At 35.2% G+C, this 27,834-nt stretch overlaps 1 protein-coding gene and 1 pseudogene across 8 annotated transcripts; one reads left to right on the top strand and one right to left on the bottom strand.

Annotated features, from left to right (window-relative positions):
* The first annotated feature begins 2,687 nt into the window (after positions 1–2,687).
* On the top strand, positions 2,688–20,162 carry LOC114722831 (protein MEI2-like 5). 8 transcript variants are annotated; one of them, XM_028908945.1, is made up of 14 exons: positions 2,688–2,693; positions 11,791–11,978; positions 13,609–13,656; positions 13,739–13,885; positions 13,976–14,442; positions 15,279–15,437; positions 15,524–15,640; positions 15,977–16,128; positions 16,640–16,731; positions 16,868–17,819; positions 17,899–17,983; positions 18,883–18,951; positions 19,176–19,355; positions 19,536–20,162. In XM_028908945.1, the coding sequence occupies exons 3-14, from the start codon at positions 13,626–13,628 to the stop codon at positions 19,662–19,664; spliced, it is 2,580 nt and encodes an 859-aa protein (XP_028764778.1). In that variant the 5' UTR covers positions 2,688–2,693; positions 11,791–11,978; positions 13,609–13,625; the 3' UTR covers positions 19,665–20,162. The 8 variants fall into 8 exon arrangements, with proteins under 8 accessions (XP_028764778.1, XP_028764777.1, XP_028764774.1 ...); XM_028908944.1 differs by lacking the exon at positions 2,688–2,693 and having other exon boundaries at positions 11,639–11,895; positions 13,614–13,656; positions 13,742–13,885; XM_028908941.1 differs by lacking the exon at positions 2,688–2,693 and having other exon boundaries at positions 11,639–11,895; positions 13,614–13,656.
* A 485-nt stretch (positions 20,163–20,647) lies between these two features.
* LOC114722919 (phytochrome E-like) lies at positions 20,648–25,676 on the bottom strand (annotated as a pseudogene).
* Positions 25,677–27,834: the final 2,158 nt, after the last annotated feature.

Here is a 27,834-nt window from a genome sequence, read left to right as displayed (position 1 = left end):
ATTGTGCGCAGGTAATTACAACAAAGAGAGGGATATAGAAATGAGAAAGAATGTGCTGTGCTATCTCTAGGCTTTCTACGAACCCGTTTGACATAGCTTTTTCTTTTTTGTGAAAAAAAGAGGCCAAGGCCTAAATAACAATTACTCCTCCGGTCCTTAATATAAGACCCATTTAACTAATTTAATTAGATTAAGAAAGTTAGGTAAGTTAGTTAATTATAAGAAATATAACACATTTTTTCTAAAACACCACAATCATCTTTCTTAATACCTCATCTCTTTCTTTTACTTGATTATGGTTGAGAGAGTACCTATAGGGATAATTTAGAGAAAATTGATAAATATGATAAATGGATCTTATATTTAGGATCAAAACCAATTCAAGAATTGGGTCCTATGTTAAGGATCGGAGGAGTAGCTTATTCTTTTAAGGCCAATTCCTTCTAAGCCTTCTCGCAGTGACCCATTCAATTCCATGGGAGGATTATTCCAGACTTTCCTCTTTTCATTCTGGTTCAGACTCATCTTCGCTAACATGTCAGCACACTGATTCCCTTCCCTATAGATATGCCACCAGCTAATGGTCCAGTCTTCCGTCTACAGTTCTTCAATTTTCCGGGACAAGGTATAGCAACATAAAATTCTTGTTCCTATCCTAAGTTCGTATATGACAGTGGCAGCATCGCACTCAGCTACAATTTTATGAAATCCCAGTCCTTTGCGCAGTTTCAGGCCTTCATATATCCCCCAAACTTCTATCATTTTTGCATCACATCTATGTAATTTTTTTCAGAATCTGGCTAATCCTTCCCCACAGTCTCCTCTGATAACTCCCCCACACCCTACTTATCCATTCTTCGTGACCATTCCATCTGTCTATTATCTTGTGGAGCCCATTTTGCCACTAGTGGCTCGTTCTGCTTCCTCTCTATTACTCCTCCGTTCCATTTCTCATGACAGGCTCGTAAATATTTTCTAATGACACGCCCTGTCTCTCTCGGCGTTTGGAACTCTTTGTTATGAACCCGTAAGTTCCTCCATTTCCACAAATGCCAATAATTGCATGCAAATAATTCTAGCCAACTCTGATCCTCTCTTCTCTTGTTTCCACTTGTAATTTTCCTATACAACCAATCCTTTCTATCCCATCTAAAGAAATTCTTCCTTAAATGGTCTGGCACAAGTTGTCTCTAAGTCAAAGCAGTGAATGGATAATCTTTTAATGCATGTAATGTATCCTCATCGTAAGCTTGGGATTTGCATTGGGTGCTCATCAGTTTTGATGAGCACCCAATACTCATCAGATCTGATCTGGACGGTCCAGATTTATTTTTATTTTTACTTTTATTTTTTAAAAATAATTATTTTAATAGGTATAGGATAAAAAATAAAGATAATATCTTAACTATCATTCTTTAAAAATATAACTTTTTCTATTTTAAAATAATTATTTAATAATATTAAATCTGAACCGTCCATATTAGATCTGGACGGTCCAGATTGCTCATCAGGTGATGAGCATTGGGTGCTCATCACCTGATGAGCACTGAATGGGAACCCGTAAGCTTGGCATATAGTACACGTTGTTGTTCTTGTACATGAATACTTTAACTCTCTCAAGAACTTTGAGCTTCCAAACAACCTTCTAGCGATTACCTTCTGTTCCTTCGTTCTCTCCTTTTACAAGTTTATATGCACTTGTAGTTGAGAAGATCCCATCTCCTTGCGGCTTCCATTTCACCCCATCTTCTTCTCCATTTTTCAAGGGAGGTATCATGTCTTTGATGTTTAGAAGAACCTGAGGAAGAAAGTTCCCTATTGTCTCCAGTCTCCCGTTTCCACATTTATCCGTCAGATCCCTGACTCTTAGATTCTTCTCTAATCTTGGATTGCTTCCCACATAAGAGACGAGTTTTGGCTCGGCGAGTATCCATTTGTCTGTCCATACTTGAGTAGAGGCTCCATTTTTTACTTCTCTCTCCACGTTATTTTGAAACGTATCCCTCAACTTGCTTAGTTTTTTTCATAGGCGCGAGTCCCTTGTTTTTACTTCGGGAGTGTTGGACTCATCTCTCCCGTATTTGCCATGTAGAACTCTGACTCACAAGTCCTGCGGATTTTGATGCATCCTCCAAATTAGTTTTAGTAGAAACACATCATCCATCCCTTTCAAGTCCTTTATGCCTATTCCTCTGTTGCTCTTATGTTTACATAGCGCGTGTCACACCACATCATGCCACTTTTTTTTCGTCTCCTTGTTCTCCCCAGATAAATTTTCGGCTCTGTCAATTTCTTCTATCACCCCCTTCGGCGGCCCATCATGCTACCCATAATAGATTTGACTAGCGTCATTCTCCTTGCCTATTTGGCATAGCTTTGAAAATTACTCACAAGCATATTCTACTTAAGTGAAAACAAGACTCTTCTTATATAATTACTACTTCCAATCCTAATTATAAGAACTAGTTGACTAATTTGAGAAGATTATGGAAGTAGGTTAAGTTAGTTATTTATAATAAATAGGTATTGTTTTTCCTAAAATATCCTTACTAATCAAATTTATTAGTTAGAACTATCATTATTAAAGGGACTACTTTGAAAAAAATACATAAATACGAGAGACAGAGTGGATTTTGGTCTTATAATTATGATCAAAATAAAAGTCAAAAGAAGTCTTATATTAAGGATCGGAGGTAGTATTTTATATTCTGTAAATCAATATTAAAAGGTTTATTATAAGCTATTCCAAATGGGCTCATACGATCCAATTCATTGTTTTTATTTTAAAAAAGGGACACTACGACACACAGGATATAATGTCTTTCTTCTTCTTTACACACTCGTGACCATTTAATTATGTTAGATTTAAGCATTATTTGGCGCAGTTAAGAGTATTCCTTTTAACACTAGTAGAAAATAATACTTCTAATTTTTCATATAAGAGCTAATTTGATTTTCAGTTTTATCTTAAATATAAAACTTTAATTCATTTTATTTCTTATATCTGACAAAGTTAAATCAATTCTACTAATAGCTAAGCCTGTACATTTTCCTATACTCTGTTCACCGTTGAGTTGATTGTTTTAAAGACGTAGTTGTGGATTTTTTGTTTCTGGATAACGTATCAACGCTAAACTATAAACATCAGTTGACGGATTAGGTTTAGGTGTAAACGGAGAAGTACTGAGTTTCTACGTAACTTGTACTAATCCGTTAGCGAGTGCGTTTAAGATCATCAAATAGTTCTTCTTACGCGTTTTCCACTTTTATAGGCATTGATACTAGCATATTATTTTAATTGTAATATAGTACTTGACTGACTAATTTGAATATATTAAGAAAATTAATTAGATTAGTTATTTGTAATGAATAGGTATTGCATTTCTTAAAATATTCTTGTTAATCAAGTATACTAACTAGAACTACTATTATTACGGATAAATATGAAGAGCAAAGTGAATTAAAATCTTATATTTAAGATTAAAATAAAAATTAATTGGGTTCTCCTATTAAGCAGCGGAGGACGTTTTAGCTCATAATGTATTTAAAGTTAGGAACAAAACCCTGTCAAACTTCCAAACTGTGGAAACCCAAAATCTAATTTTGCTTACCTTTTCCTGTTATCTTCTTCAACATCTGCGCTAATTTTAAAACTTCACGTAACCTCATAATGGCGATGTGGATATTTCCTGGAATATTCCTTTCTTACTTTAGTAAAACATCCACGCCATATCGGGTTTCAAGTTTATTCCAGATCACAAATGGTCCCAGTTTACACGAAATATTATTTGAGCATAAATAACTAGTTTACATATAAAAAAGATATATTGTATATAAAGAGAAATTCAACTGCTCATGGCACAAGAAAAAATGATTACATATAAGGAAAGATAAATGGTTCATATGTAAAGTTAAGTTGCACATTACAATAGTTGAGTTGCACAAAATTTTTATGGAACATTTGCCAATTAATTTCTTCATAAGAAATTAATAACATTTTTTAAAATAAACCAACACATCAATTTGAATTGCATTCTTTGATCTGGTGTTCCAACTGAACTAAAATTATTCCCGCATGAATTTACCAATATACTCTTCCGGTCTTTAATATAATACCTATTTAACTAATTTGATTAGATTAAGAAAGTTATGTAAGTTAGTTAATTATAAAAAAATATGACATGTTTTTTGTAAAATATCATAATTATTTTTTTTAATACTCTCCCCTCCATTTTCTATTTGATTATGGTTGAGAGAATATTCATAGAAGTAATTTAGAAAATTTTGATAAATGTGAGAAATAAGTTTTATATTTATGACTAAAATCAATTCAACAATTATATCCTACATTATTAAGGGAAGGAGGAGTACCGCTTTTTTAGAAACCTGGGATGACAACTGTCAGCAGCTTCTTGAATAGGTGAATATTTAATAGCTCAACCCTTTGAAACTAAAATTATTTTTTTTTGCCAACGAAATTAAACAAATTTACTTTTCAGTTATTTGGAACGCAATTTTTTAAGCTGTCTCTTTCCTTGTTATTGAGTACATTTGGTTTGAACAGTAGTAGTGGTCAGCTTCTTTGGCGAATTAAAATCTGGAACTGGTTATAATAAAAGGAAATTTGGGGAATTATTCCTCATTAAAAAATTTTACTAATGAGAAGATCCAAAAGCAGAGCACCAATATCTCGTATGTATAAAATTTATAGAGTACTGATGCTTTTTATGTGGAAAAATGTATTAGTTCTTTTTAAAGGTAAAATATTTAATGAGAGACTTTTTCTCAGTATTTTTTAAAATAAATTGACGTCGCATTACAGTTCAAGTGCCCAAATAAGTTTACGGAAAAAATCAACAATTTAAATTTATGTACTTAAAAGCATTTTTTTTAACCAGCTTCCCTTAAAGCCTCTCATATGTTTTTTTTTTTTATACAAAAAGGAGGAAAACACCTCAGAAAAGCTAGCCTACGTCGGCGTCCAACTCGATATCTTGTTGCAGCAAATAACTCATCAGGGGGGTGTAGGATTGTGTGAAGTCCGGGGGTGCCTCCAAAGCTTTCTTTGCTAGCCAGTTAGCTACCCCATTTACTTCACGGGGCACATGCATCAGAACCACAGTCCATCTTCTTTCCAGGAGACCTCTTATTTCCGTTATCACACCTCCATCGGGATGACCAGCTACCGTAGTGCACTTCGTAAGCCTAAGATCCGCAGCGTCTGTCTCAACATGCAACTGTCGAATACCATGGTCCCAAGTTATTTTTAGACAGAGCAGAACCGCCCATAGCTCAGCAGAGAGACTATCACCATGTTCAAGGTGGTGCATGAACCCCAGGATAAAAGCTCCCTTCTCATCTCGCACCAAGCCCCCACATCGACCTCCTTTCCATCTCGAGTATGCCCCGTCCACATTTGCTTTTGCCCAACCTCTCGGAGGTGGCTTCCACCGTGCTTCCCGATCAATGACAGTGCACCCATTCAATCTTTACACCTGCTAGCTTTGTTTTGGACTGCTTCAAACTTGTAACAATCGACATCCCTTGCTTATACACGCTGTCATTGCTTCTATCCTTCCCTTCAAAGACTCTTTCATTTCGGCGTTGCCACAGGAGCCAGCAGATGGTGATAAAGCCTCTCATTTCCACGAAAAGAGGATAAGGAGATGTTTTCAACTCAAGCATTCACTGTTTTACAAACCGCAGCTAGAGCTGGGAATGCGGGCTGGCGGTGCGGATACGGGCCAGCCCGCAGCGGTGCGGGCCAAAAACTTTGGCGGGCTGGCATTTTGCCAGCCCGAGCCTGCCGGCCCGCCTAACTTTTTTTAAAAAAAATATTATTATTTATATAAATTTGAGTTTAGTTTGTAATGTTAAAATTGGACTTGGAGTTTTAAACTTGAGTAAAGAGTTATAATAAAATAATGTGAGAATTAATTTATAATTTGAGAAGATATTTTAGAAAAAACTAACACATATTTTTTTCTAAATAATTAATTTGACTATTTTTCTTATCCAAATTAATTAAGTAGATCTTTTATGTATGTATTACATATGCAATTACATGGATGAGAAGATGTAAATATGAAATTTGGGGGTTAAAATCCTCCAATTATATTGTATAATATATTAGAAATTATATAAAATTAAAAATAAAAAAAATAAAAAAAGCGGGCTAGCGCAGTGCGGGCTGGAGTAGCCCGCACCTTGGCGGGTTGGAGTAGCCCGCACCTTGGCGGGTTGGCATTTTGCCAACCCGAACCCGCCATTTTTGGTGGGTTGGGCCCGCATTACCAGCTCTAACGGCAGCCCGGGAGCTTTTATTATCGATGTTGTTAAATTATTTTTAAAATTTAAATTCTCATGTTTTGATTTGACTTATTAAAGTTACATTACGCATGTGACCTCGACGGCCTCAGGCTCCTCCACAAGTCCAAGCCACTAGTTAATGAGTACGAGGTAACCCATAGAACGATGAATGGGAGAAGGAGATAAAATATATCCATCAAAAGTATTTCATCCCAGGTTAATGTAATAACTAGTTGATAGATTTGATTCAATTTTAAATATAAGTTTTTAATTTATTTTGTCTCATACATATATTATTTTTTAATCAATTCTTTATTGTCTGTGTGCACAGTGTTTTTTGTGCAATTTTCAATGTAGATAACTAAGATAAGTATTTTTCAAAACTAAATACTTCTCCGGTACTTAATATAGAACATAATTATTGAGTTGATTTTAGTCATAAATATAATATCTATTTCTTATATTTATCAATCTTTCTTAAATTATCCCCATAAATACTCCCTTAACCATAATTAAATAGAAAAGGAAAGGAGAATATTAAAAAATATAATTACTGTGTTTCAGAAAAAGCATGTCATATTTTTTATAATTAACTAACTTATCTAACTTTCTTACTATAATCAAATTAGTTAAATAGCTTTTATATTAAAGACCTGAAGAGTAAATATTTTTTATAAAATAAAAAATAATTAATTTTTATTATGTATAAATTAGTCATGATATAAGTATTGCTCTTATATTTTCCTCCCCCCTATTAATAATATTACGTCCCTTTTTTTTTTTTTTTGATGAGTATTACGTCCCTTTTCTTGTTCACGTAGTCGCCTTTTTCTGCTTTTTGGGACCCTAACTGGTCACTGTACTAACGAGATCCAAGTAACTGATTTGGATGAGGATGACACATCATCCAAAAGTAAAAATAGATTGACGCACGTGCACCTTCATTTGAGTTCAATCTCATCTTCTCTTCTTCTTGTATTAATTATGCGTTGAAATAAAAGCACGTGTTCGTTGGTTTTTTTTTTTAATTCTTTATTTCTCTCTGATTTCTTTTTAAAGAACAACCATGTGGTTCTATTGGCTTGGCCTTGTAAAAATTTAAAATTATATTTTAAATTAGAATGCAATGGATATAATATATCGTGCTTTTGATTGAAACACAAGTGTTTCGTTTGAAAGCTTGCAACTACATTTTCATCTAAAGAAATTATCATGACTTCAAAATTACGTACCACCTGGTGTCCTAAATATAATAAAGCATATTTTATACTCCTCCGGTCCTAATTATAAGACCCAATTGACTTATTTGAGGAGATTAAGGAAGTAAGTTAAGTTGGTTATTTATAATAAATAAGTGTTGTCATTCCTAAAATATCCTTGCTAATTAAGTATATTGGCTAAAATTATCATTATTAGAAGGATTATCTTGGAAAAAAATGCATAAATATAAGAGACAAAATGGATTGGGGTCTTATAATTAAGACCAAATAAAAAGTCAAATGGGGTCTTATAATAAGGACCGGAGGAGTAATATAAATTGTACTTCAAATTATGTCCTATGTTTTATACTATGATCTATATTCTATATTTGGGACTAAAAGTTGTATTAATGTCTTTGTTAATTAATTTAATGCTACCTCCGGTCTTAATTATAAGAACTAGTTAGCTAATTCGAGGAGATTAAGAAAAAAATTAAGTTAGTTATTTGTAATAAATAGGTTTTGTCTTTTCTAAAATATCATTACTAATTAAATGTATTGACTAAAACTATTATTGTTTGAAGACTATATTGAAAAAAATACATAAATATAAGAGACAAAGTGGGATAGAATTTTATATTTAGGACTAAAATAAAAATCAAATAAGATATTATATTAAAGACCAGAGGTAGTAATTCATAAGAGAAAAAAGATATTTTTGTCAAAATTAAATATATTATTTCCTGACCGACAACCCCATTCTGTCGGTGTTTAAATTATATAAGTGATTTCGGTATCTATATAAAAGACGGGACTCATTAGCATTAAGTCCAAGATTAAACATAAAATTCTAAATGAATTTTTAATGTGAAAATTTTCTCAATACAAGAATATTAAATTCCTAGTGCCCAGCTTTATAATCTCATATTTTTTATTTTTGGACTGAATAAATAATACCATTTTATAATCTGATCAAGAAGCCCAATGCTGCAAACTTTTGCCTTGAGAGAATTATTTACTCTATGTCCTGACAAAAAAAAAAATATTTGTGCATAAAGTGTCAACCTTTTTATAAATATTTATTGTTATCATTGTTGTTAGAATGCTAGCCCACTCGGATTAGTTTATCTTCTTATTTAATATTTTTAGTGCATCATTGTTTTTAGTTTATTTCGATGTCATGTCATATTTGTTTATATACTTATAGAGGGTGACATTTTAGGTTGCTGGTTGCTCATGTTATTATATTACATTATATTTCATCCTATAAATTATTAATTATAAATTTGAAAATGAAAATTTTCCATTAAAATTTTATGCTATCCACGATTTTAAAATTAAAACAAAATTTGATTTTATTTGAAATTAGATGAAAAGTAAAAAAACTTAAGGACCTGATAATGTTCTGTAAGAAAATTATTAATTAAAAATAATTAATGTCAATAACAATTCTATAAAGGAAAAAAAAACCCAAACCGCTTAAACTAATCATAAGTGTGATGAATTTTTATTTCAGATTTACAAAACCTAAGTTCTTAAAGATATTTTATTTCAAAAAAGATAACTTTGTTTGTTTTTTTTTTATGATTAATACTACCTCTGATCTTAGATATAAGAGTTAGATGGCTTTTCTAAATATAAAATTTTAATCAATGTTTTAAAAGCCGGACCGGAAGTCGGACCGGAAAGATCAACGGGTCATGGTTCAATCGGTCGGATCGGTCGGACCGTTCGGTCAGACCGGTGACACAATAATTAATTTAAAAAAATATTATATACATATAATTAGTATATATGAAAAATATCAAATTATTAAATAATTTAGAAATGCATTTAAATAATCTAAAATTATAATAAAATCATTGAAAATGGACTAAAACCTTATATATTTAATTTTATGTATGTTTAAAATATTTAATTTATTACAAATTATCAATTCATTCAAATCAAAATATTTTTTTAAAAGATAGATCAAATATCGAAACAAAAAGACTAGCGACTCACGATTTTAACACCACAATATATGAAATTTTCAATGAAATAATATTATATGGTTATAACTAGTCTAAAAATATATTAGGATATTTAAGGGGATCAATTTTTTTTATTTTTCTTCTATTTTTTAAAAAAATTTTAGTATTTTTCAGTCAGGCTAAAAAACCGTCCGGTTTTCTGAAAACCGTTCCGGTTCCCGGTCCAACTCCGGTTTCCGGCTTAATAACGGCTCAACTCCGGTCCAATCCGGCTCAACTATGTGAACGGTTTTTTGGTCCAAACCGAGCCGTTAACGAGTCCGGGTGACAGTTCAACCGGTCCGACCGTCCGGTCCGGTCCGGTTCTTTAATCATTGATTTTAATTCACTTTGTCTCCTATATTTATAATATTCTAAAAAAATCTTTATTGATTATAAGATATTTATACTCAAGTGTGGTTTCAATATACATGATTGAATGAGGATAATTTTAAAAAATCAACACACATTTGTTACAAATAATAAATTTAACTAATTTTTTAAATTTTTTAAACTAATTATCTAATTTTATATTAAAGACAAAAGGTTGTATTTGTTAAGGTATTTTTTTGGCCACCTTTTTGCGCTGAAAGCTTAATAATGTTATTTCGTTATTTCTCCTGAATTATGAGGTGACTTGCATATTTTTAAATCTAAATCTTACAAGGATGCAATACTCTACCCGGATTTTTAAAATTTATTTCGTGTATTATCTTTTGTTCCAGATTTATACTCACATGACTTTTTTTTTGGATACAACATAAATTTTTAATCATGGATATAATTATGAAGAATTGTGATTCGTCGCCTGATTTCCCATTTTTAATTAAGTTAAGGAATTTCTCATATAATTTCATACGTGTTATTCACCGAGTATTAAATGGATAGATTAAAAATTAAACACATCTAATATCTATTCATTAGAAAAACTATGATCAAAACTCAAAATGGTACTTCTCCAGTCCTAAATATAAAATTCTTTTTATAGTGTAAATTACATTACAAAAAGCGTCTTATATTTACAACTGTAGGAGTAGTTAAAAGAAAAAAAAGAAAGAAAGAAACATAGCTCACTGGGACAATCTATTTTGTGGACACAATTATAGTAACTCGAGCATATTATCTGTTGGGAAAAATATTATTTGATAAAAACACTTTTGACAATTGCAAGATAAATTTGATTTTTTTATTTTTTTTGCCAACGAGTTTGATGTAACTTGAAAAGTTAATAAAGCAAGCAACACAACAACTAATATCACGTGACTAAAAGTCGAATACAACATTCTGGCAATTGTTAACAAGAGTGAATAAAAGAATAACAAAACAAGAATAGCATATTAAAAGAAAAAAAGGACAAAAGATGTCCAAATTCTGAAAAAAGTCATAGCTTAATAGATAATGTAATCAACCATGAACCATCATCAACTATGCTCTTAAAATTTGTAGTAACTGATTTATTTAAAAAATGAGCTGGATATAGATCCGAATATATTTAACCAACAAGATTTAAATAATATTTTAATTAGAATTTAAATATATTAAATTAAATAGAAAGTATTATAATTAAATGAGATTTTAATTAGAAGTTCAAATAAAAAATTTATTAATTAATTTTTGATTTGAATAATATCTTAATTGGGATTTTAATTGGAGGCTCAAAAAAATTAATAATCAATTTTACATTTAAATAATATTTTAATTAGGATTTGAATAATATCTATTAGAATTTCAAATTTAATCAATATATATATACTAGTTCGTGCATGGCATGCGCAAAAAAAAATCTAATTTAGTAGTAAATTACGCAGTACTTTCACAAAAGTGATTAACATAATGAAAATAAAATGGACCAAAAATGATTAGTACCAGTTCCGAAGAAAAAGATATACTTTAATTAACAAGGCGTTCTAGGAAATGAAGGTTGACGCCAGCATGATTCCTCCGAATCGAAGTGGCGTATATCCAAAAATCCTAACCTCAATTTTCAAAGAGAAATTTTTACTTTTAATCTGGGCGTAAGCCTGCATTGATTAACATATTATTATTATTTGGACGCCAAATGACCTTTAAATACATTTCAATCCTCCACATTCATCCCATTCCAACTCCGTTCATGCCCATCCTTCTTTCTCTCTCTACTCTCTTTCTCTCTCTCAATCATTCTCTGCTCCTTTTCACTCCTTTGGACCAATCATCGCTCCGCTCTTGCTCTTCCTCTCACAAAAGATTCCCCATTGGGCTGCCCCGTGAAAGCAGAAGAAATTTAGAAGGGACTGTGCTTCCTATCCTTCACTTCTTTTCTACTTTCTGATCGTTGACAATAGGGGTTTTTGGGTCGATTCAATTGGAAATTTCTTTGGGTCTGAGGCTCCGTCGTACGTTGCTGTTTTGTCTCTGAACTCTATCTGTCTTCTTTCTAAAGCTCCAGGGTTTGCTGATTTTGTGTTCTCCTTTCCAGGTGATTTGTGGGCTTTATTTTGATTAAGCGTTTCTTTGTTTTTCGAATGCCAAAATTTGAGACTTTTGAACACTCTCGGGGCTTGATCGAAATGATCAGCGAATAATTGCAGCCGAATTTGCTTTCTGTTTTTGGGTGGGGAAGGGGGCAAGTTTGAGTGCAGCGGTTGTGATGATCGCGGGTTTCAGTCTATGTTACTCTGAAGTCTCCAATTGCTCGAAGTGTTTTAAATTTATGGTCTTGGGATGTAGGGTACCGCTTCGCTCTTGTCGAGAAATCGAGTTATTTTGGTAGTTGCGATCACTTGGTTTATGGCTTTATGGTATGGTAACTGTTCATTTCCCCCCTCTTCAATAAATGTCAAGAGCCGGATGGATGCCCCGTCTAGCATTTCACATAGCTCAACTGCCAGCGCCTCAACGATTGAATTTGAGTGGGGTCCATTTTAAGGTTACCCGATTGTAGTGGATTGAGCTCGTACTGTTTATTGTAAACCGTCATCATGAGTTTAAAACTAAATTTGGTGACCTGGGGCTAAATCACCTTTTTCTTTTCCAGCGTGTCTATGTGCTAGGAACCTAAATTATGTGTGTGTTTTTTTTTTTTTTTGGGTTTGTGGTTAGCATGGTCTTTGGAATTAGTATTGAGGATGAATTCAGTCATATTTTGATTTCTAATGACATATTCACCTCGCTTTGTTTATGGAGAAAGATGGTGGGGCTGGATGTGATGGCCTCTGGACCTCTGGAAGGGAGGTCTTCGGTCTTTGTCCTATTTCCTGACCCATCATCGGACCTTGTCCTCTTTCCTGATCTGTCATCCAGCATGAAAGAAGTGACCTTCATATTTGTTCTATTGCAATAGTGAAATAAGAAAACCGTTGAAATTTGTTCAAATTTATTTTCATGTTGTGGAAGGCGGACAGTATTTTGATTGGAGTTGCATCTCTTCATGCTACATTGACTCTAATGATTGAAGTTGACTATGAGATTGTATATCAAGCACTAGATCTCTCTGCTGATTCGTGACAACCTTCTATAGAGTTCCTTAGTTTCATATTTTTTTGAAGAATATTGTTATTTAAAGCTTGAATCTCGATGTTCATGAGCACTTGCAGTGGCACCATGTGCCTCTGGTGGATTCTTGTTTCTATTTTTAATGATATCCTTCACAAATGTATAATAGTTAGATGACTCCCTGTTTATCACGTTTAAGTGATTATACCTGCATTTATGTACATTTATGGGGAGAATGGTTGATTTTTCTTTGTTTTTATTCCTATTTGTGTACGGAAGATCAATAAGATATATATATATATATATATATATTAACATTGCTATTAACGTAGAAAAACTGTCATTCTCAATTTCTGTGTGTGTGTGTGTGTTTTAAATTTTCCCGTCTGTGCATTTAATGCTGAACCTAGATATGTTAAAAATGAAATTTTAGGTTTTAACTTAACTAGTATTATTGTGTGTAGAACTTTTCTTTACCAATAGCTCATTTATTCTTACCCGTTTGCCACTATTAGCGGTTTTTCAAGTTATTTGATGATTGACATATCTTTTGCACTATTATCTTATGGTGAAAGAGAAAATAACTCAAATTATGTTTTCTATTACGTGTCCGATGCAGAAGGGCAATGCAATGAAGCAGTCTTTCGACATTTCAGCTTCTGGTATTTCTCTTAAGTCATTAATTTTGTTTTGATTGTCAATATGAGTATGAAATTACGTTAAATACGTCCTTTTCATTACTAGTAGGTCCAACCAAGATTCCATCTATAAATATCCCTAAACAAGTGGGACTTAATGCTTGGGGGGTTTCATCTGGATCTGAAGCCTACCATGCCTCATCAGATGCTAGCCTTTTTTCTACCTCATTGCCTGTTTTGCCACATGAGAAGTGTATGTATTGGATGCTTTACTAAAGAATGGTTGTTGTTTGTGTGCTTTGTTCGCCATGAAATTTATTGACTTGTTTTGGGTTATCTGTAGTGAACTTGAATGACACCGAAAATGAGTATCAGTCTGTGGATGACATCTCATCTGGCTTTAAAAAACTCCACCAAAATTTAGAGGTTAATGAATCACTTGAAGATGCGAATATTGAAGCACTTGGGACAACGCTTCCAGATGACGAGGAGGAGCTTTTAGCTGGCATAACGGATGATTTTGACCTGAGTGGTTTGCCTGGTTCCCTGGAGGACTTGGAAGATTATGATCTTTTTGGAGGTGGAGGTATGGAACTGGAAACTGATACTCATGAAGGTCTTACAGTGGGCATTTCAAAACTAAGTTTCTCTGATAGTACAATTGGCAATGGTTTGCCCCATTATTCCTTTCCTAATGGTGTTGGAACTGTTGCTGGGGAACATCCATATGGGGAGCATCCATCTCGAACATTATTTGTTCGAAATATTAACAGTAATGTGGAGGATTCAGAATTGAGAGCCCTGTTTGAGGTGAGTCTAAACTTGGGTGATCTCAATCTAAACTTAGTGCATACGAATGATGTTTGCACTTGTCCATGCCACTTTATACTCTTCCTTTGGATTGGTTGTGTTACTTCTTTAAAAATTATCTTGCCAAGTATGAATGCATATTTTTCTTTTTATTGTCGTGGGTGTGGGTATGCATTGCTTTTGTGGATAGGCGGAGAGGTGTTCAATCACATTTAAGTATACATACCTGCATGTGCGTAGATTTAGTCTCTATATCTCATTTAGTGGTTTATTTCTTCTGATCCTCTTGCTATACAAAGAGAGGAAACTCATTATTGGATTGTTCAGAAGAGCTGAGTATATCAAGTGTTTGCTTGGTTATGGACTGTGTGTAGAACTAAAGGAGTAATTTGGTGTGGTAATTCATACTTTGTTGTGGTTGTTGTTATTAGTTGGATGCACTAGCTACCGATTGGAATTGGAAATCAATCCAAGTGATTGCTTGTCTAAATTTATTATCTGCTATTTCGCCAATTTGTCGGTATAATGATTAATGGAAATAGAAATGCCTTGTTGCTTTTTAGGCTTATGGGAACTGCATGAAGAATAGTTACTAAAAAGCTAGTTATTTTGTCCAACTTTTGTGCATGGATTTATGGAATGCGAATTATTTATTAACTGATGCTTTTATTCTCTACATTCACGGTGCAAGTTTCTCTATTCTTAGACCTTTTTCCTTTGCAGCAGAAGAGGCCTTCGCTTGCATAGAAATGATGCCAATTATTTCTTAGCTGATATTGATATTCTTTAAATTTTCTACACAAATTATTAATTAGTTTTAGATGTTTTCTTTTTAGCAATATGGTGATATTAGAACCCTCTATACTGCATGTAAACATCGGGGGTTTGTAATGATATCCTACTATGACATCCGTGCTGCTCGAACAGCTATGCGTGCATTACAAAACAAACCTCTGCGGCGAAGGAAACTTGACATTCATTTCTCAATACCGAAGGTTTCTGAGCAACTATACTGTCCTCATGATTTGTCCTATAATTAATTGGTTGCCATAAGAGTATTTTTTTTCCCTGTATGTCCCAGGATAATCCATCCGACAAGGATATAAATCAAGGAACATTGGTGGTTTTTAATTTGGATCCGTCTGTTTCTAATGAAGACCTTCGACAAATATTTGGGGCTTATGGCGAGGTCAAAGAGGTGATGATTAATCCCTGAATAATTTGTGTATAACAGCCCTGTGTTTTATTGATGGAGGACGATTACATATATAGGAGAAATAGGAGAGATTAAATCTAATCTAATCCACCTAAATTTCTCCTATAATCTCAATAATAAGGACTAAGATAATGATAATAATTACAAATCTGGTTTGGAAGGTAATAACAGAATATGTATTGGAAAACTAGGTTATATCCTAAATGGGCCCATAAAAGATGGCAGGCCCACTTCCAACAATCCCTTTTTATTATCGTATTTCTGGGTTACATTTTTTTAATCACTTGGTTAACGGTTAATAACTTGACATTTCTACAGATAAGGGAAACTCCTCACAAGAGGCATCATAAATTTGTTGAATTTTATGATGTCAGAGCTGCGGAAGCAGCACTTAAATCATTGAACAGGAGTGACATAGCTGGTAAACGTATAAAGCTAGAACCTAGTCGTCCTGGTGGAGCTCGTCGAAAGTGCGTATGCTACTAGTGTTACTTTTGATTTTATTTTATATTTTCAGTAACTGGAGATTGCCTTTATCCTCCTGTAGAGGCTAGGACTATTGTCTATTATTTTTTAAATCTTCAACGTGCAATTACTTCATTTAGTAGGATCTGGTATGATTAGAACTAATTAAGCCCTGGCTAGTGGTTAGATATCGTGGTCTTCAAATCTGGTTGGTGTTCTATGGCAATCTGGTAAGTTAAATACATGTTTATATGGTTTACAATCTAATTGATTGACTCTTCTTTTATTTGGTTAAGAAAATAACTCTAGTTAATCAATCACTGCTTGTGGTTGGGGGGAATTCAGAAGACATCTCTCTAGTAGGGTGGGCATGGGAATGTACATGATTGCTTTTCTTGGCTTTATTATCATAGTGATTTCAGTGTTTTTGCGTTCCTTAATTTATTGCTTCATAGCTAATAGATTGATCATTGATGCATAAAATATCAATTGATAACCACATCTTGTATCTTCTAGTTTGATGCTCCAGCTAAATCAAGATCTTGATCAAGATGATTCTCGGAATTTCCGACATCAAGTGGGTTCACCTGTAGCCAACTCTCCACCAGGTAGGTCCCTTGAGATGCTTAAAATCCATTGTCATGGTGTTTTTATAATAGCGTTGCATTTTCTTCACGGTCACCGTGTTCCCTCTGCGATTGTGATCTCTATGATGGAATGAAGTTAATAACACAGTTATAACAGGTAACTGGTTGCAGTTTAACAGCCCCATTGAACATAAGCCAATGCAACCTATCAGTAATTCTCCTGGCTCTAGGATTATGAGCCCAACAACTGGCAACCATTTGCCAGGATTAGCTTCAATCTTGCAACCTCAAGGATCTAACTCTATAAAGGGTGCAGCTATTGGTAAGGACCTGGGAAGGAGTAGTCATGGAGATCACATGTTTAGTAGTGCCAATTCATCACATGGAGCCACATTTCAATCTCATTCACTTCCAGAACCAGCATTCGGCCAATATCATGGAGCTTTGTCCTCTTTGGGTCCATCAACTTCAAATGGATCTTCTGTGGAAACCTTGTCTGGGCCTCAGTTTCTTTGGGGAAATTCAAGCTTATACTCTGAGCACACCAAACCTTCACCTTGGCCTAGACCATCTGTAGGGCCTCCATTCACATCAAATGGAAAGGGTCATGGCTTCCCATACTCTGGTCAGAATGGTTCCTTTGTTGGATCGTCCCAGCATCATCTTCATCATCATGTAGGCTCTGCTCCATCAGGTGTTCCATTTGAGAGGCGCTTTGGTTTTCTTCCTGAATCATCTGAAACCTCATTTATGAATCATGTTGGTTATGGAGGCATAAATGTGGGACACAATGATGGAAACTACATGGTTAACATGGGTGGATCTGTTAATGCTGGCATTACTATTCCGCGGAACATGTCTGAAAATGTTCAATCAAACTTTAGAATGAGATCTTCTCCAAGGCTTAGCCCTGTGTTTCTGGGTAATGGTCCTTACTCAGGGCTGCCACCCACTGCCCTGGACAGTTTGACTGACCGTGGAAGGAGTAGACGGCTAGAGAACAATGGTAGCCAAGTTGATAGCAAGAAGCAATTTTTGCTTGACTTGGATAAGATTAAAAGCGGTGAAGATGCAAGGACTACTTTAATGATAAAGAATATCCCAAATAAGTATGAGTCACTTTAGGCTATTTATTGACATCTTTTTACTGGATGCTTGGATGATAGATTTATTGTTGATATCTTGCAGGTACACTTCAAAAATGTTACTAGCCGCCATTGACGAAAATCACAGGGGCACCTATGATTTCCTCTATCTGCCTATTGATTTTAAGGTATGTGCTGCGTTTCTGTGTAGGCCATATGCCTAATAAAGAAAAATGTATTGCCGAGACTATCAGTAGGAAAGAGAACAAGAAGTTCTTCTCCTGTTAGAAAAGAAATTACAGATTCATTAGCAAACATAGTTTTGCAGTCTCTTTCTGAATCCACTGGGGTAATCCTGCTTATAAAGCCATTGGCTGAAATATATAAAGGCCACAAAACAATGATTCTCTCCCGAGTCAGAGGTATAGGGAATGCGTATGATTAGTCACTCTGTGTTCTGTACCAACCGAGGACTCCACAAAACAGCTGGCGTAGTGCAGGGCCAAAGAACTTTCTGTTCTTTGTTCATGGCAAAGCCAGGGCATTTGATGGCTAAAAAAACCTGCAGGTTAGGTGGATACACCAAATTCTTCTGAAAATTTCCAAGCAACCTGCTCCGACTCTGTCAAGCCATTTCACAATGCAAAACAAATTGTTAATTGTTTCAGAATTCCCAAAATACATGACAAAAGCATATGGAGAAATAGGCATATTGGGTCTTAAATTCGAATGATTTGTATTAATTCTATTTAGTGCAGCAGTCCAAACAATTGGACGGGGGCCTTGGACTTGCAAAAATCGAGACAAAGAAAACCAATGTCCATTCAGACTTGAATAAACAAAAAAATCTCATGAAAGAGCAAGAATAGGAATAAAAAGTACAAACTCCAAATCCTTTTAACTGGGAAAAGTAGAAACACAAAACGGAGTGCGGATTTCCTATAATGAAGGAAGATTATCAACAATTCTAGCATTTAACTTTCTAGAGAAGTTAAAATCGTACAAGGTCTCATTGTCTATCTAGATATCGTGGTCTCTGTTTCCTTTAATCCAGTGAAGCTTATGGGTATTTTTGCTGTGGATGCAGAATAAGTGTAATGTGGGTTATGCATTTATCAACATGCTGTCACCTTCTCTTATCATTCCATTCTACGAGGTATAAGAAATTTTAAAGAGGCTTTTTGGCATAATTCTATTTCATTGCCCCAAAAGTTGTGCTGTAGACTCTACTTTTCCAATTTCTTTTGAACATCTGTAATCTTTGCGTTTATTTAAAATTAAAAGAGAGAGAGAGATTATAAAAGAGACGCTTTATCTTTAAAAACGTAAAAGTTTGCATGTGTTAAAGTACTGAAAGATTCACCTTGTCTGATTTTGTAGACATTCAATGGGAAGAAGTGGGAGAAGTTTAATAGTGAGAAAGTTGCTTCTTTGGCATATGCTCGAATCCAAGGAAAGGCTGCCCTTGTGAGCCACTTCCAGAATTCTAGTTTGATGAATGAAGACAAGAGGTGCCGCCCGATTCTCTTCCACTCGGAGGGTCCTGAAGCTGGTGATCAGGTAGGGATGCCGTAATTGAAAAAACGTAATGGCATTTTATTTTTTCTGTGCCTTAAACTGGTTTATTTTCTCCCCTTTTTGGATTAACTTATTCGGTCTACTGATGTAATAGCAGCTTGGCAACTAAATATGATAATTTCTTCCTAATGGCCTAACTGCAATGCTTTTATACTTCTGTAGATTGTACAAGAACATCTTCCCTCCAACAATCTCAACATCCAAGTCCTTGGGTCAAGTGATTCGCATTTGAATGACTCTCCTGGAAGCCCCCCCAAGGATAACCCTACTGTGAACTTGGAGACAAGCTAACTTTATGCAAGATGCACAGTTGCTGGAGCCCAACTTTTGGTGGCTGTTAACAATTTTTTGCATATAAGTGTATTTAGGAAGAAATAACAGGAGCGTGTAGATTTTATGATGTAGTTATTCTCGGACGTATTTTGCTAGGATTTGCTGCACATATAGCAGGTCTGATAATACTTAAAGGAGGGTGGCATTAGCTGAAGAGCTGAGGGAACTGAATTTGCTTTGCTCAAGGTGTTTCTCTCCATTTTTGCTGATTTTTGTGATTGGTGAGTTTGCCATTGGATGTATTATGAAGATGTTCATATCAGTTAGGGGTTGATATTTTGAGAGTTGATAAGTTAGACTTTTGGGGGTACAAATTGTATAGAGGGGGGTAAACAGACTTCGTTCTATATTTTAATGTATCAGCACTCTTGAAATTAAATTGTGGAGTGCGTATTTGGATTACTGTTTATGGCATGCAAAGAAATTGAATAGATCTTGCCGCTTGGTTTCCTGATACCTTAGTTTCGATACTCTCTGAGTCCCCTCTTTGATGTGCGTCAAGGACCTTCTTCTTTTTTCCTTCCAAATCATATTTCCTGTTTATGCCTCGGAAACAAACCCCAAAAGTCCGTTTAAACTTACAGTAATCTGATTATGTCATCGAACTTGAAGTTTGTATTTACTTCTAGATATTTAGAATTACATGACTTGCTATAGAACGTTGTAAGTACCGTACTGGTTCATTTAGTTGCCTTGCCCCCTACCTGTTGCGTCCAATAAGAGAGCAATAAAGGGTAAAACTAAACATTATTGCCGATATCGAGGAGCTTAATTTTTTTTTTTCGACTTTGAATTGAAATGAAGCAGATATAAAAAGAATATCTCCTATTTTTCAATAAAAAGTCCAGACCAACTCAGTGGGTGTTATGAGAAAATTACTCGTGCTTTATAGCACAACTCGTTCCGCATATTTCTCTGATACAACGTTCTTAGTCATTGAAACCTCAATATTTGTAATATAGCAATAATTTTCTTATTTTATTGGTAAAGAGGTTATTACAGCTTATTTAAATAGAAAGAATAACATGAGAAACCTGAAAAACTTGACATTTAAAACATAAGCATCAGGGATTCTTTTACCCCTGGGTGTGGGATCACAACTTGCTATCGCCCGCACACACGCATTGTGTTTGAGCCACAGAAGAAAGGCATATTCGCTGATTGCCTCCGCAGCTATGCTTTTCCTTTGAACCATGTGATAGAGATTGATAGAACCCTGTATAGAAATTGGCGCTTACCAGATATATGCCAGGTCTCAAAGCTACGTTAGATGCTTCTTTGCAGAGAATAAAATTAACTTTAACATGCTTGTCTCTGGTAGCCAATTCCTTTGCCTTTATTTTCTTGTTCTAAGTTCAAGATCGATGAGGAAGTAGCACTTGTTATGTTCTCTTGTATGGTGAACACGACCATTCATCCTACTGAGGATTTTCCGGGACATGTATAGCCCTAGACCTTCCTGTGTAGTCCATTCATCCTCTGCTTCAAACATGTCCTGAAGAACAGCAGAAGGAAGGCCTCGACCCGCGTGTGTTATTCTGCACCGTCAAGACGGTAAAAAGGAAAGGGTTAGTATACAACTCCACATAAATCAATTGCTATTTGATGCTTTCTTTGAAGTAACCACGGTAGTAATTGGAGATAAACTATATGGTCTTGTACAAGAACATACAGGCCTACTTGCACTATTTTTAGAAGGTGTCGCACTCAACATTAGCTTCCTAGATACTCTAAAAACTTGAACGACATTGAAGCAAAAGAGAAAAAGGGTCATAATGATCGACCAACGATGGAGATTATTAGCTGTCAGAACAGAAAAAGAGAAGACAGCCCGGTTGTAATAGGACTTGTTCACCTCTGTTATCCAAGATTTGGGCTCGCCACGTCCCTGGGAAACTTGATACGCAGAAAATTCAGATAGACTAATAGAAGGTTGATACAGACTTTGGAGTTGGACTTCACTTGTCAAAAGTGTCTAAACGTCAGCAAGATAAATCCATAACTGATAAGAATAAGACATGCATGGCTGCATGCGGCAAGAACAAGCATAAAAGGTGTAAATTTTACTTGCAGCGGAAAAGGGAACAATCAAATATTCAAATCTCAGATAGTAGATTATTGTATTGAGAACAAATTACTATAGGGGGAAAAGTGTTAGCTAACATATTAACCAGCTGTTCGTGATCCAATGCCAAAAAAAATCTTGGTTTGCGTACCTGAACTGTGGATGGATAAACTCGTTGCCATCTTGCATTATCTTCAAACCGGGTGAAATCTTAATTTCTATCCAGCCATTAGGAGATGGCGTGTGAGCCACATTAAGCAATATTTCAGACAGGACCAGCTGCAGCCTAATCTGATCACCATATAGGGTAAGTGTCTTGATATCGTCAGTGATTACGTGAAACAGCTTCAAGATTTTCCCTCTTATCGAGATCATGACTTGACTTACAATAGCATCCAATATATTTCCCAGGACAAATTCTTCATCATTTAGCTTCACCGTGCTGCTATCAACTGAATTAAATGTGAACTTAGCAAAAATGTATGTTAATTTGTATGTACATATTTAAGCATATATAACACACAGCATTAATAACTAACGGTGTCCCAAAAATATAAGCTAAGAAGTGAACAAACAGAGCCGAGCTAACCAATAGCTTCTAGCCTAAGTGGAGGCAGTAAGACAATGGAGAAGCGAATAAACAGATTCCTTTTCTTTTTTTTTCTTTTTTTGAACAAATGAAATTAAAATTAGAGCGCTCATGCTTGTTGGGACACAAGATCGCTTACCCCCTCCCTGTCAGTGCTTCCTAAATCTGCGTTCTCAATAATGGACATTATCTGTCTCTCACATGCATTGCTAGTATCAAGAAATTGCTTTTGATTTTCTGAGACAGCTGTATTCTCCAGGACTTGGTGTGTGAAGAGCATGCCATTCAAAGGATTCTTCATCTCTTGAAGTATATAAGCTCCTTGATTTTAGAAAAGCTTGCCTTACCCTTTGACTTCTGTCCTTCTAAAGACGGATGCGGGTCAGGTCATACAATCTGCAAGAAGCAGAAACTGCCAATTATATTCCCACATGCATCATTCCTCTTGTTTGCTGTTAAGAAAACCTCCACAAATTCTCCTTGTCTATTGAAAAATCCAAAAGAGAATTTCTCAGAATCTTGACGTCTGATTCCTCTATACAATGAAATCATAAAGTTGGTCAATGCGTCTTGACCTTTCAGTTGACATAGGCCCCCAAAGATTTCCCCGGGAAGCATTTTTCCGATAACTTCATCTTTCTTCCAAACTGTCAACCTTTCCATGGCTGCGTTCCATTCAGAGCAGCAGGCATTCTCATCAGAAGCAAATATAGGTGGAATCAATGGATTGGGACTCTGGATGATAGCCTTGTAATCGCCTTCCAACTTGATAAATTCGTTTTGGAAAACTTTTTCATAAGTGATATACTGACCCACAATGCATACCCGACAACAGCATTTTTGTGATCTCTACTTGTCCAGGCATTGGCTATTATATGTATGACTGACTTTTGTTGATGAAGCCCAAAATGCTTTAGTTTCAACTCAACATTTTGTCCTCCTGACCTGAAGAATACATTGGTGAATCAAACATATAGAAACTTTTCATAAAGAATGACAAAAAGATAAAATCAAGGATTTTTTTTAGACCAATTGAAAAAAGAGAATATTGAATGAGGAGAAATAAAAATAAGCAGGCAAGTGGGAATCTAAGTCATCAGTAACATTTCTGCAGATCTATCATGAGTCATAACAGTGACTAACACCAATAAGTTCCATAACATACGTTAACCAGGGACACATTTGGTCTCAAGAGACTCGGTATGACAATCAAGTGTAGGCACTGGCAAAACCAGCAGAAGGGATGCCTAATGCTTCTCATAATTCGATTGTATTCAGGAATGAAAAGAAAGAAAAAAGTCAACGGAACAAAACTATATTTAAGGAAGCTTGGTGAGTTGAATAAGCAAACAAGAATAAGTGCAGCCCCTCATGGTATATGAATTTATCTATGATAGAATAACCTATCACTTCCGGCAACCACGACATATGTTATCGGTAACTTCTGAGTTTAATGAATTGAATATCTCCATCAAGGGGGAATCATGTTTTTAAGGATTATCAGCAGAGCGACCAGTAAACTACAAAATAATTTAGGAACAGCAATGACTCATGGATGCGTTGAGTTGAATCCCAATATCAAAACTCCACTTGAGATTGCTGTGGAACCTTTCTGTAAGAACATATTTACCTCGCAAGGCTCTGCTTAAAATATTTTCAACAGTTTCACGTGAGTCAGCATGGACTATTTCATTTACTAGGGATTTCCCCATAGCTTCAGTGGCCTGCAGCCAAGTCAATTCTGCAATTTTTGCATTCCATCCATTGATTAGACCAGCTGAATTAACTCCAAAAATTGGAACTGTTGCTGTCTCGATTAATCTAACCATCTCAAATGCCACCGAACTGAGTTCATCCATCCCAGCCATTGCAGTATCACTGCGCTGAGTATAACTAAGTGTCTTAAGACCAAAGTTCTGTGTGTTTTGGAAGGATTCTGGCACTATAAGCTGCAACGAGTTAATAGCATTGATTTCTGACTCTTCCCAAGGCAAGCTTTTGCTTTTGATTACTTCAAGGAAAGCTTTAAATGATGATCTTGGGTTCATTTTTCCTCCATCATCTTTATCCTCCGGATGGTACTTGGCTCCTCCCCATTGAACTTCCTTGGCAGCGTGAGATCTGAACCAGAACAGAAAATCTCTCATATTTATTCTTGCTGTTGTCATGCCACAAACTGCATTCCCCGGTAAAGCATCTCCTGGATAACCAGCTTCGGCCAAACTATCAGTGCTCAAACCTGTCGAGTCCCCATGATTATTGAGTAGCCATTCTGCAATGTCTTTTACCTGTGACTCAGTTGGGGTGGTGCCTAACAGCCAGCAATCTCCACCATAATACAATGCTGCCCCATCACGCTTCACGAGATCCATGATACTGGGAGACTGAGTGACAATGCCCAATGGGGCATCGCGGAGAAGCATGTCACATAATAAGGTCTGTGTCCTAAGCATTCTCTTCTCTGCTATTTGTGATGCTTGTAGCATCTCCATGTAAAGCTGCAGTCCAAAAGCCTGCATGAGAAACTCACAAGCATAGCGAAGAGGGAAAGGCACGTGACGTCTTGAAGTGTGATGGCAAACTAATAAACCCCAAAGCTTGGTTGCATCATTTCCATTGACTATAACTGCTATCACCAGTGAAGCAATAGAGCCCATGTTAGCCATGAATTGTGCGTGGCATTCATGTGGTGATCGAAGGGTTGAATTGACCAGGCAAAGCGGTTGCCTTAATTGTTGACTCTGCATGACCTTACCTGGATTCGCATGCCAATCACATATATCCTGACACGGTTTTGCTTAAATAAGAAGCGAGCAGCTTAAGGAATTTCCATGGCAGGATAATGTAAACCCAAATAGGGCTCTAAGTCTGACCTTCTAATTTCTGACACAACTTGACCATGATCATCCTCGTGGAACTTATAAACCATAACCCTGTCATATCCAGTAAGCTTCTGGACTTCTTCAACAACTGTATCACATAACACACCAATATCTCCCGGCCAGGAAGAGATTGGAGCCTTGAAATGGCTCGAACTGCAAGTTTCTGTGACTGGACTGCTCCAGCGAGTGACAGAGCATGATCATTGGACGGTGCAGGTTCTAAATCAACCACAATCCCCACGTCAATCCTATGCGATATTGCATAGAATGAGACCCCTTCTCTGCATATTCGATAAATAAGTCGTCATTTTTTCTTCCGACACCGATTTTGGAGGGTAAATCACAGACCTCGAGTAGTCTAATGATTTGCCAGCATCAACACGGTACTGAGCAATCGCTTTGTCTCTGTTGGCGGTGCTGGTGATGCTCTTCATGTTGGCTATGTTGAGAAGCTCATCATTCGAGGGTTCTTTCTGGTTTGTCCTAAAAAACGAACTGCAGCATCTGGATCTTTATGACCCACAATCTTTAATTTACCTGCTTAGTGCATTCTGGTGCATGATTCTCGTTGTGCTCGTCATTTTGCAGCTCCGTTGGTATCTCCTCGTTAAAATCGATTTAAAACTCATTAATTACAGTAGCTCAATCCTGCATTATGAATCATGATGCAACTTACTTCCTTTTCGAATGCAATAGTTGCATACTCTACTGTTTTGTAATATCACGAGGAATCGAGGATGGTTTTGCTAAAGAGTGCGCACTGATAATGAAATGCCAAAATGCAAACACACACTCTCTCTCCTTTATTATTTTCAAATCAATCCGGGCAAATGTCTATATCGTTATTGTGCTTTGTTGCCATGACAATTCCCAAGGACCACGGATTGCCAGCGGATGAAAGAGAAAGGAAAGATTCTTGAACCAGAATCTGAAGTCTGAACTCAAAACACGGTTCAGTCATGATGGGCTCATCTTACCAGGAAGAAAACTTCACACCGAGGAAACATAGTTTCACTCATTAGTGCCTGATGCACAAAGCTGCGAATCTGATCTGGATATGTTAGTGTAAAATATATTACAGTCACCGTAATATATTTCATGCATCACTGAGCTTGAGGAATAACCGAATAAGTGACTATTCAAAATTATATGGATTGGTATATCAATTATTCCTATCTTTTCCCTCATGAAACGTGAATTTTAATTATGAAATCTCCATGAATCAACAGGCACCTTGGAGGCAGAATATGTGACTGAGAACAAAATATGGAGGGAAAGAGGGGCAGAAGAGAAGTTTGCTTTGGCCATGAAACGTGAGCCTTTCAAAGTCCCCCTATCAGTCACGTCAAGCATAAATCCCAAAACCAGTTTCTAAAGTTCCCAATGTATTCATACATTTTGGCCAAATATATATATATTCATACTTTGGTAAATCTATTTTTATGTAATTAAGAACACTAAGAAGACAATTTATTGAGGGAAATTTGATGAAAAGTCTCCATTTAGCAAAAGGATTGGGTGCAATTATCCTCAGTGGTTGTATGAAAGTTTTTAGAACAATATATGGTTACAGCCTGTTTAAATTCAATTTTTTATTGGCATAAATATTTTTCAGATAGAGAAATTTTACAAAGTCCCCATTCATATATAATATGAAAATGCCAGCACTTTGTGTCCAGTTTCGTTAATTTTAAACATTTTTGGCTTTGTACTATCTTGATTCGTTATGATCCACTTCGCAACTAGATATCAAAGGCCTATTTGGGTAACAAGTAAAACTATGGTTTGGGAGGCAAAAATCACATTTTGATTAAAAACCATGGTTAGAAAAAATGTAGCCAAACATCATGATTTTTGGCAAAATCACTTTTGAATTGAAAACCATGGTTTGGGGTCTAAAATCATGGTTTTTCATAAAGTGAAATTTTTTTGCTTTTGAAGGTATAAAACCATGGTTTGTGATTAAAAAATAGATAAATATAAGAAATAAAGTAGATTGGGATCTTATATTAAGAATCAAATTGAATATCCAATTAGTTTTTATATTAAGGACAAGAGGTAATATTAATTAATTATATTTTTTTATATACAATTTATTATTTAATTTCAAAAAAATATAAATTAAAATCTATTTTTCTATAATTATCATATTAACTATGTCCTTTTTAGTAATTTACACATAAAAATTGATTATTGTAACAACCACTCAACATTTTCACTTTATCAAAATTATTTTTTTCACAAAATATATTCTTCTAAAATCTATTCACATAATCTATTTTTTCAAAAGCCATTCTCCAAACCACGGTTTGGTTATTTTTTCAAAAGCTATTCTCTAGAATCTATTCTCCAAATTATGGTTTGGTTTCATCCAAACACCCCCTAAAAATTAGTACGGTAATTTAGAACATTTATTTGGAAATATAGATTTTGGCAAACAAATTGGAAGTATAGATCAATTTCATGCATAAAGTTTAATGTTATCTATTAATATTTTGAAGATTATGAAAATTGTGTCCTGTTATTTAAAAAAATCCTTTTTGGATAACAAGACAGTTATGGGAAGGGAATATGTGTATATCAAATCCAAAC

This window comes from Neltuma alba, unplaced genomic scaffold, assembly GCF_004799145.2.
Source record: "Neltuma alba isolate B1F8T4 unplaced genomic scaffold, ASM479914v2 tig00012116_pilon, whole genome shotgun sequence".
NCBI lineage: Eukaryota > Viridiplantae > Streptophyta > Magnoliopsida > Fabales > Fabaceae > Neltuma > Neltuma alba.
Note: the sequence above shows the minus strand (reverse complement) of the source record. Positions and strands in the feature narration are given on the sequence as shown.

What these genes read in the sequence shown, in the direction of transcription:
- LOC114722831 (XM_028908938.1), top strand. Translation starts at nt 12,336, where the DNA reads ATGTCAAGAGCCGGATGGATGCCCCGTCTAGCATTTCACATAGCTCAA. An exon ending in CTTATGGCGAGGTCAAAGAG is followed by an intron (nt 15,641 to 15,976) that starts GTGATGATTAAT and finishes ACATTTCTACAG; the next exon opens with ATAAGGGAAACTCCTCACAA. An exon ending in ATAAAGAATATCCCAAATAA is followed by an intron (nt 17,820 to 17,898) that starts GTATGAGTCACT and finishes GATATCTTGCAG; the next exon opens with GTACACTTCAAAAATGTTAC.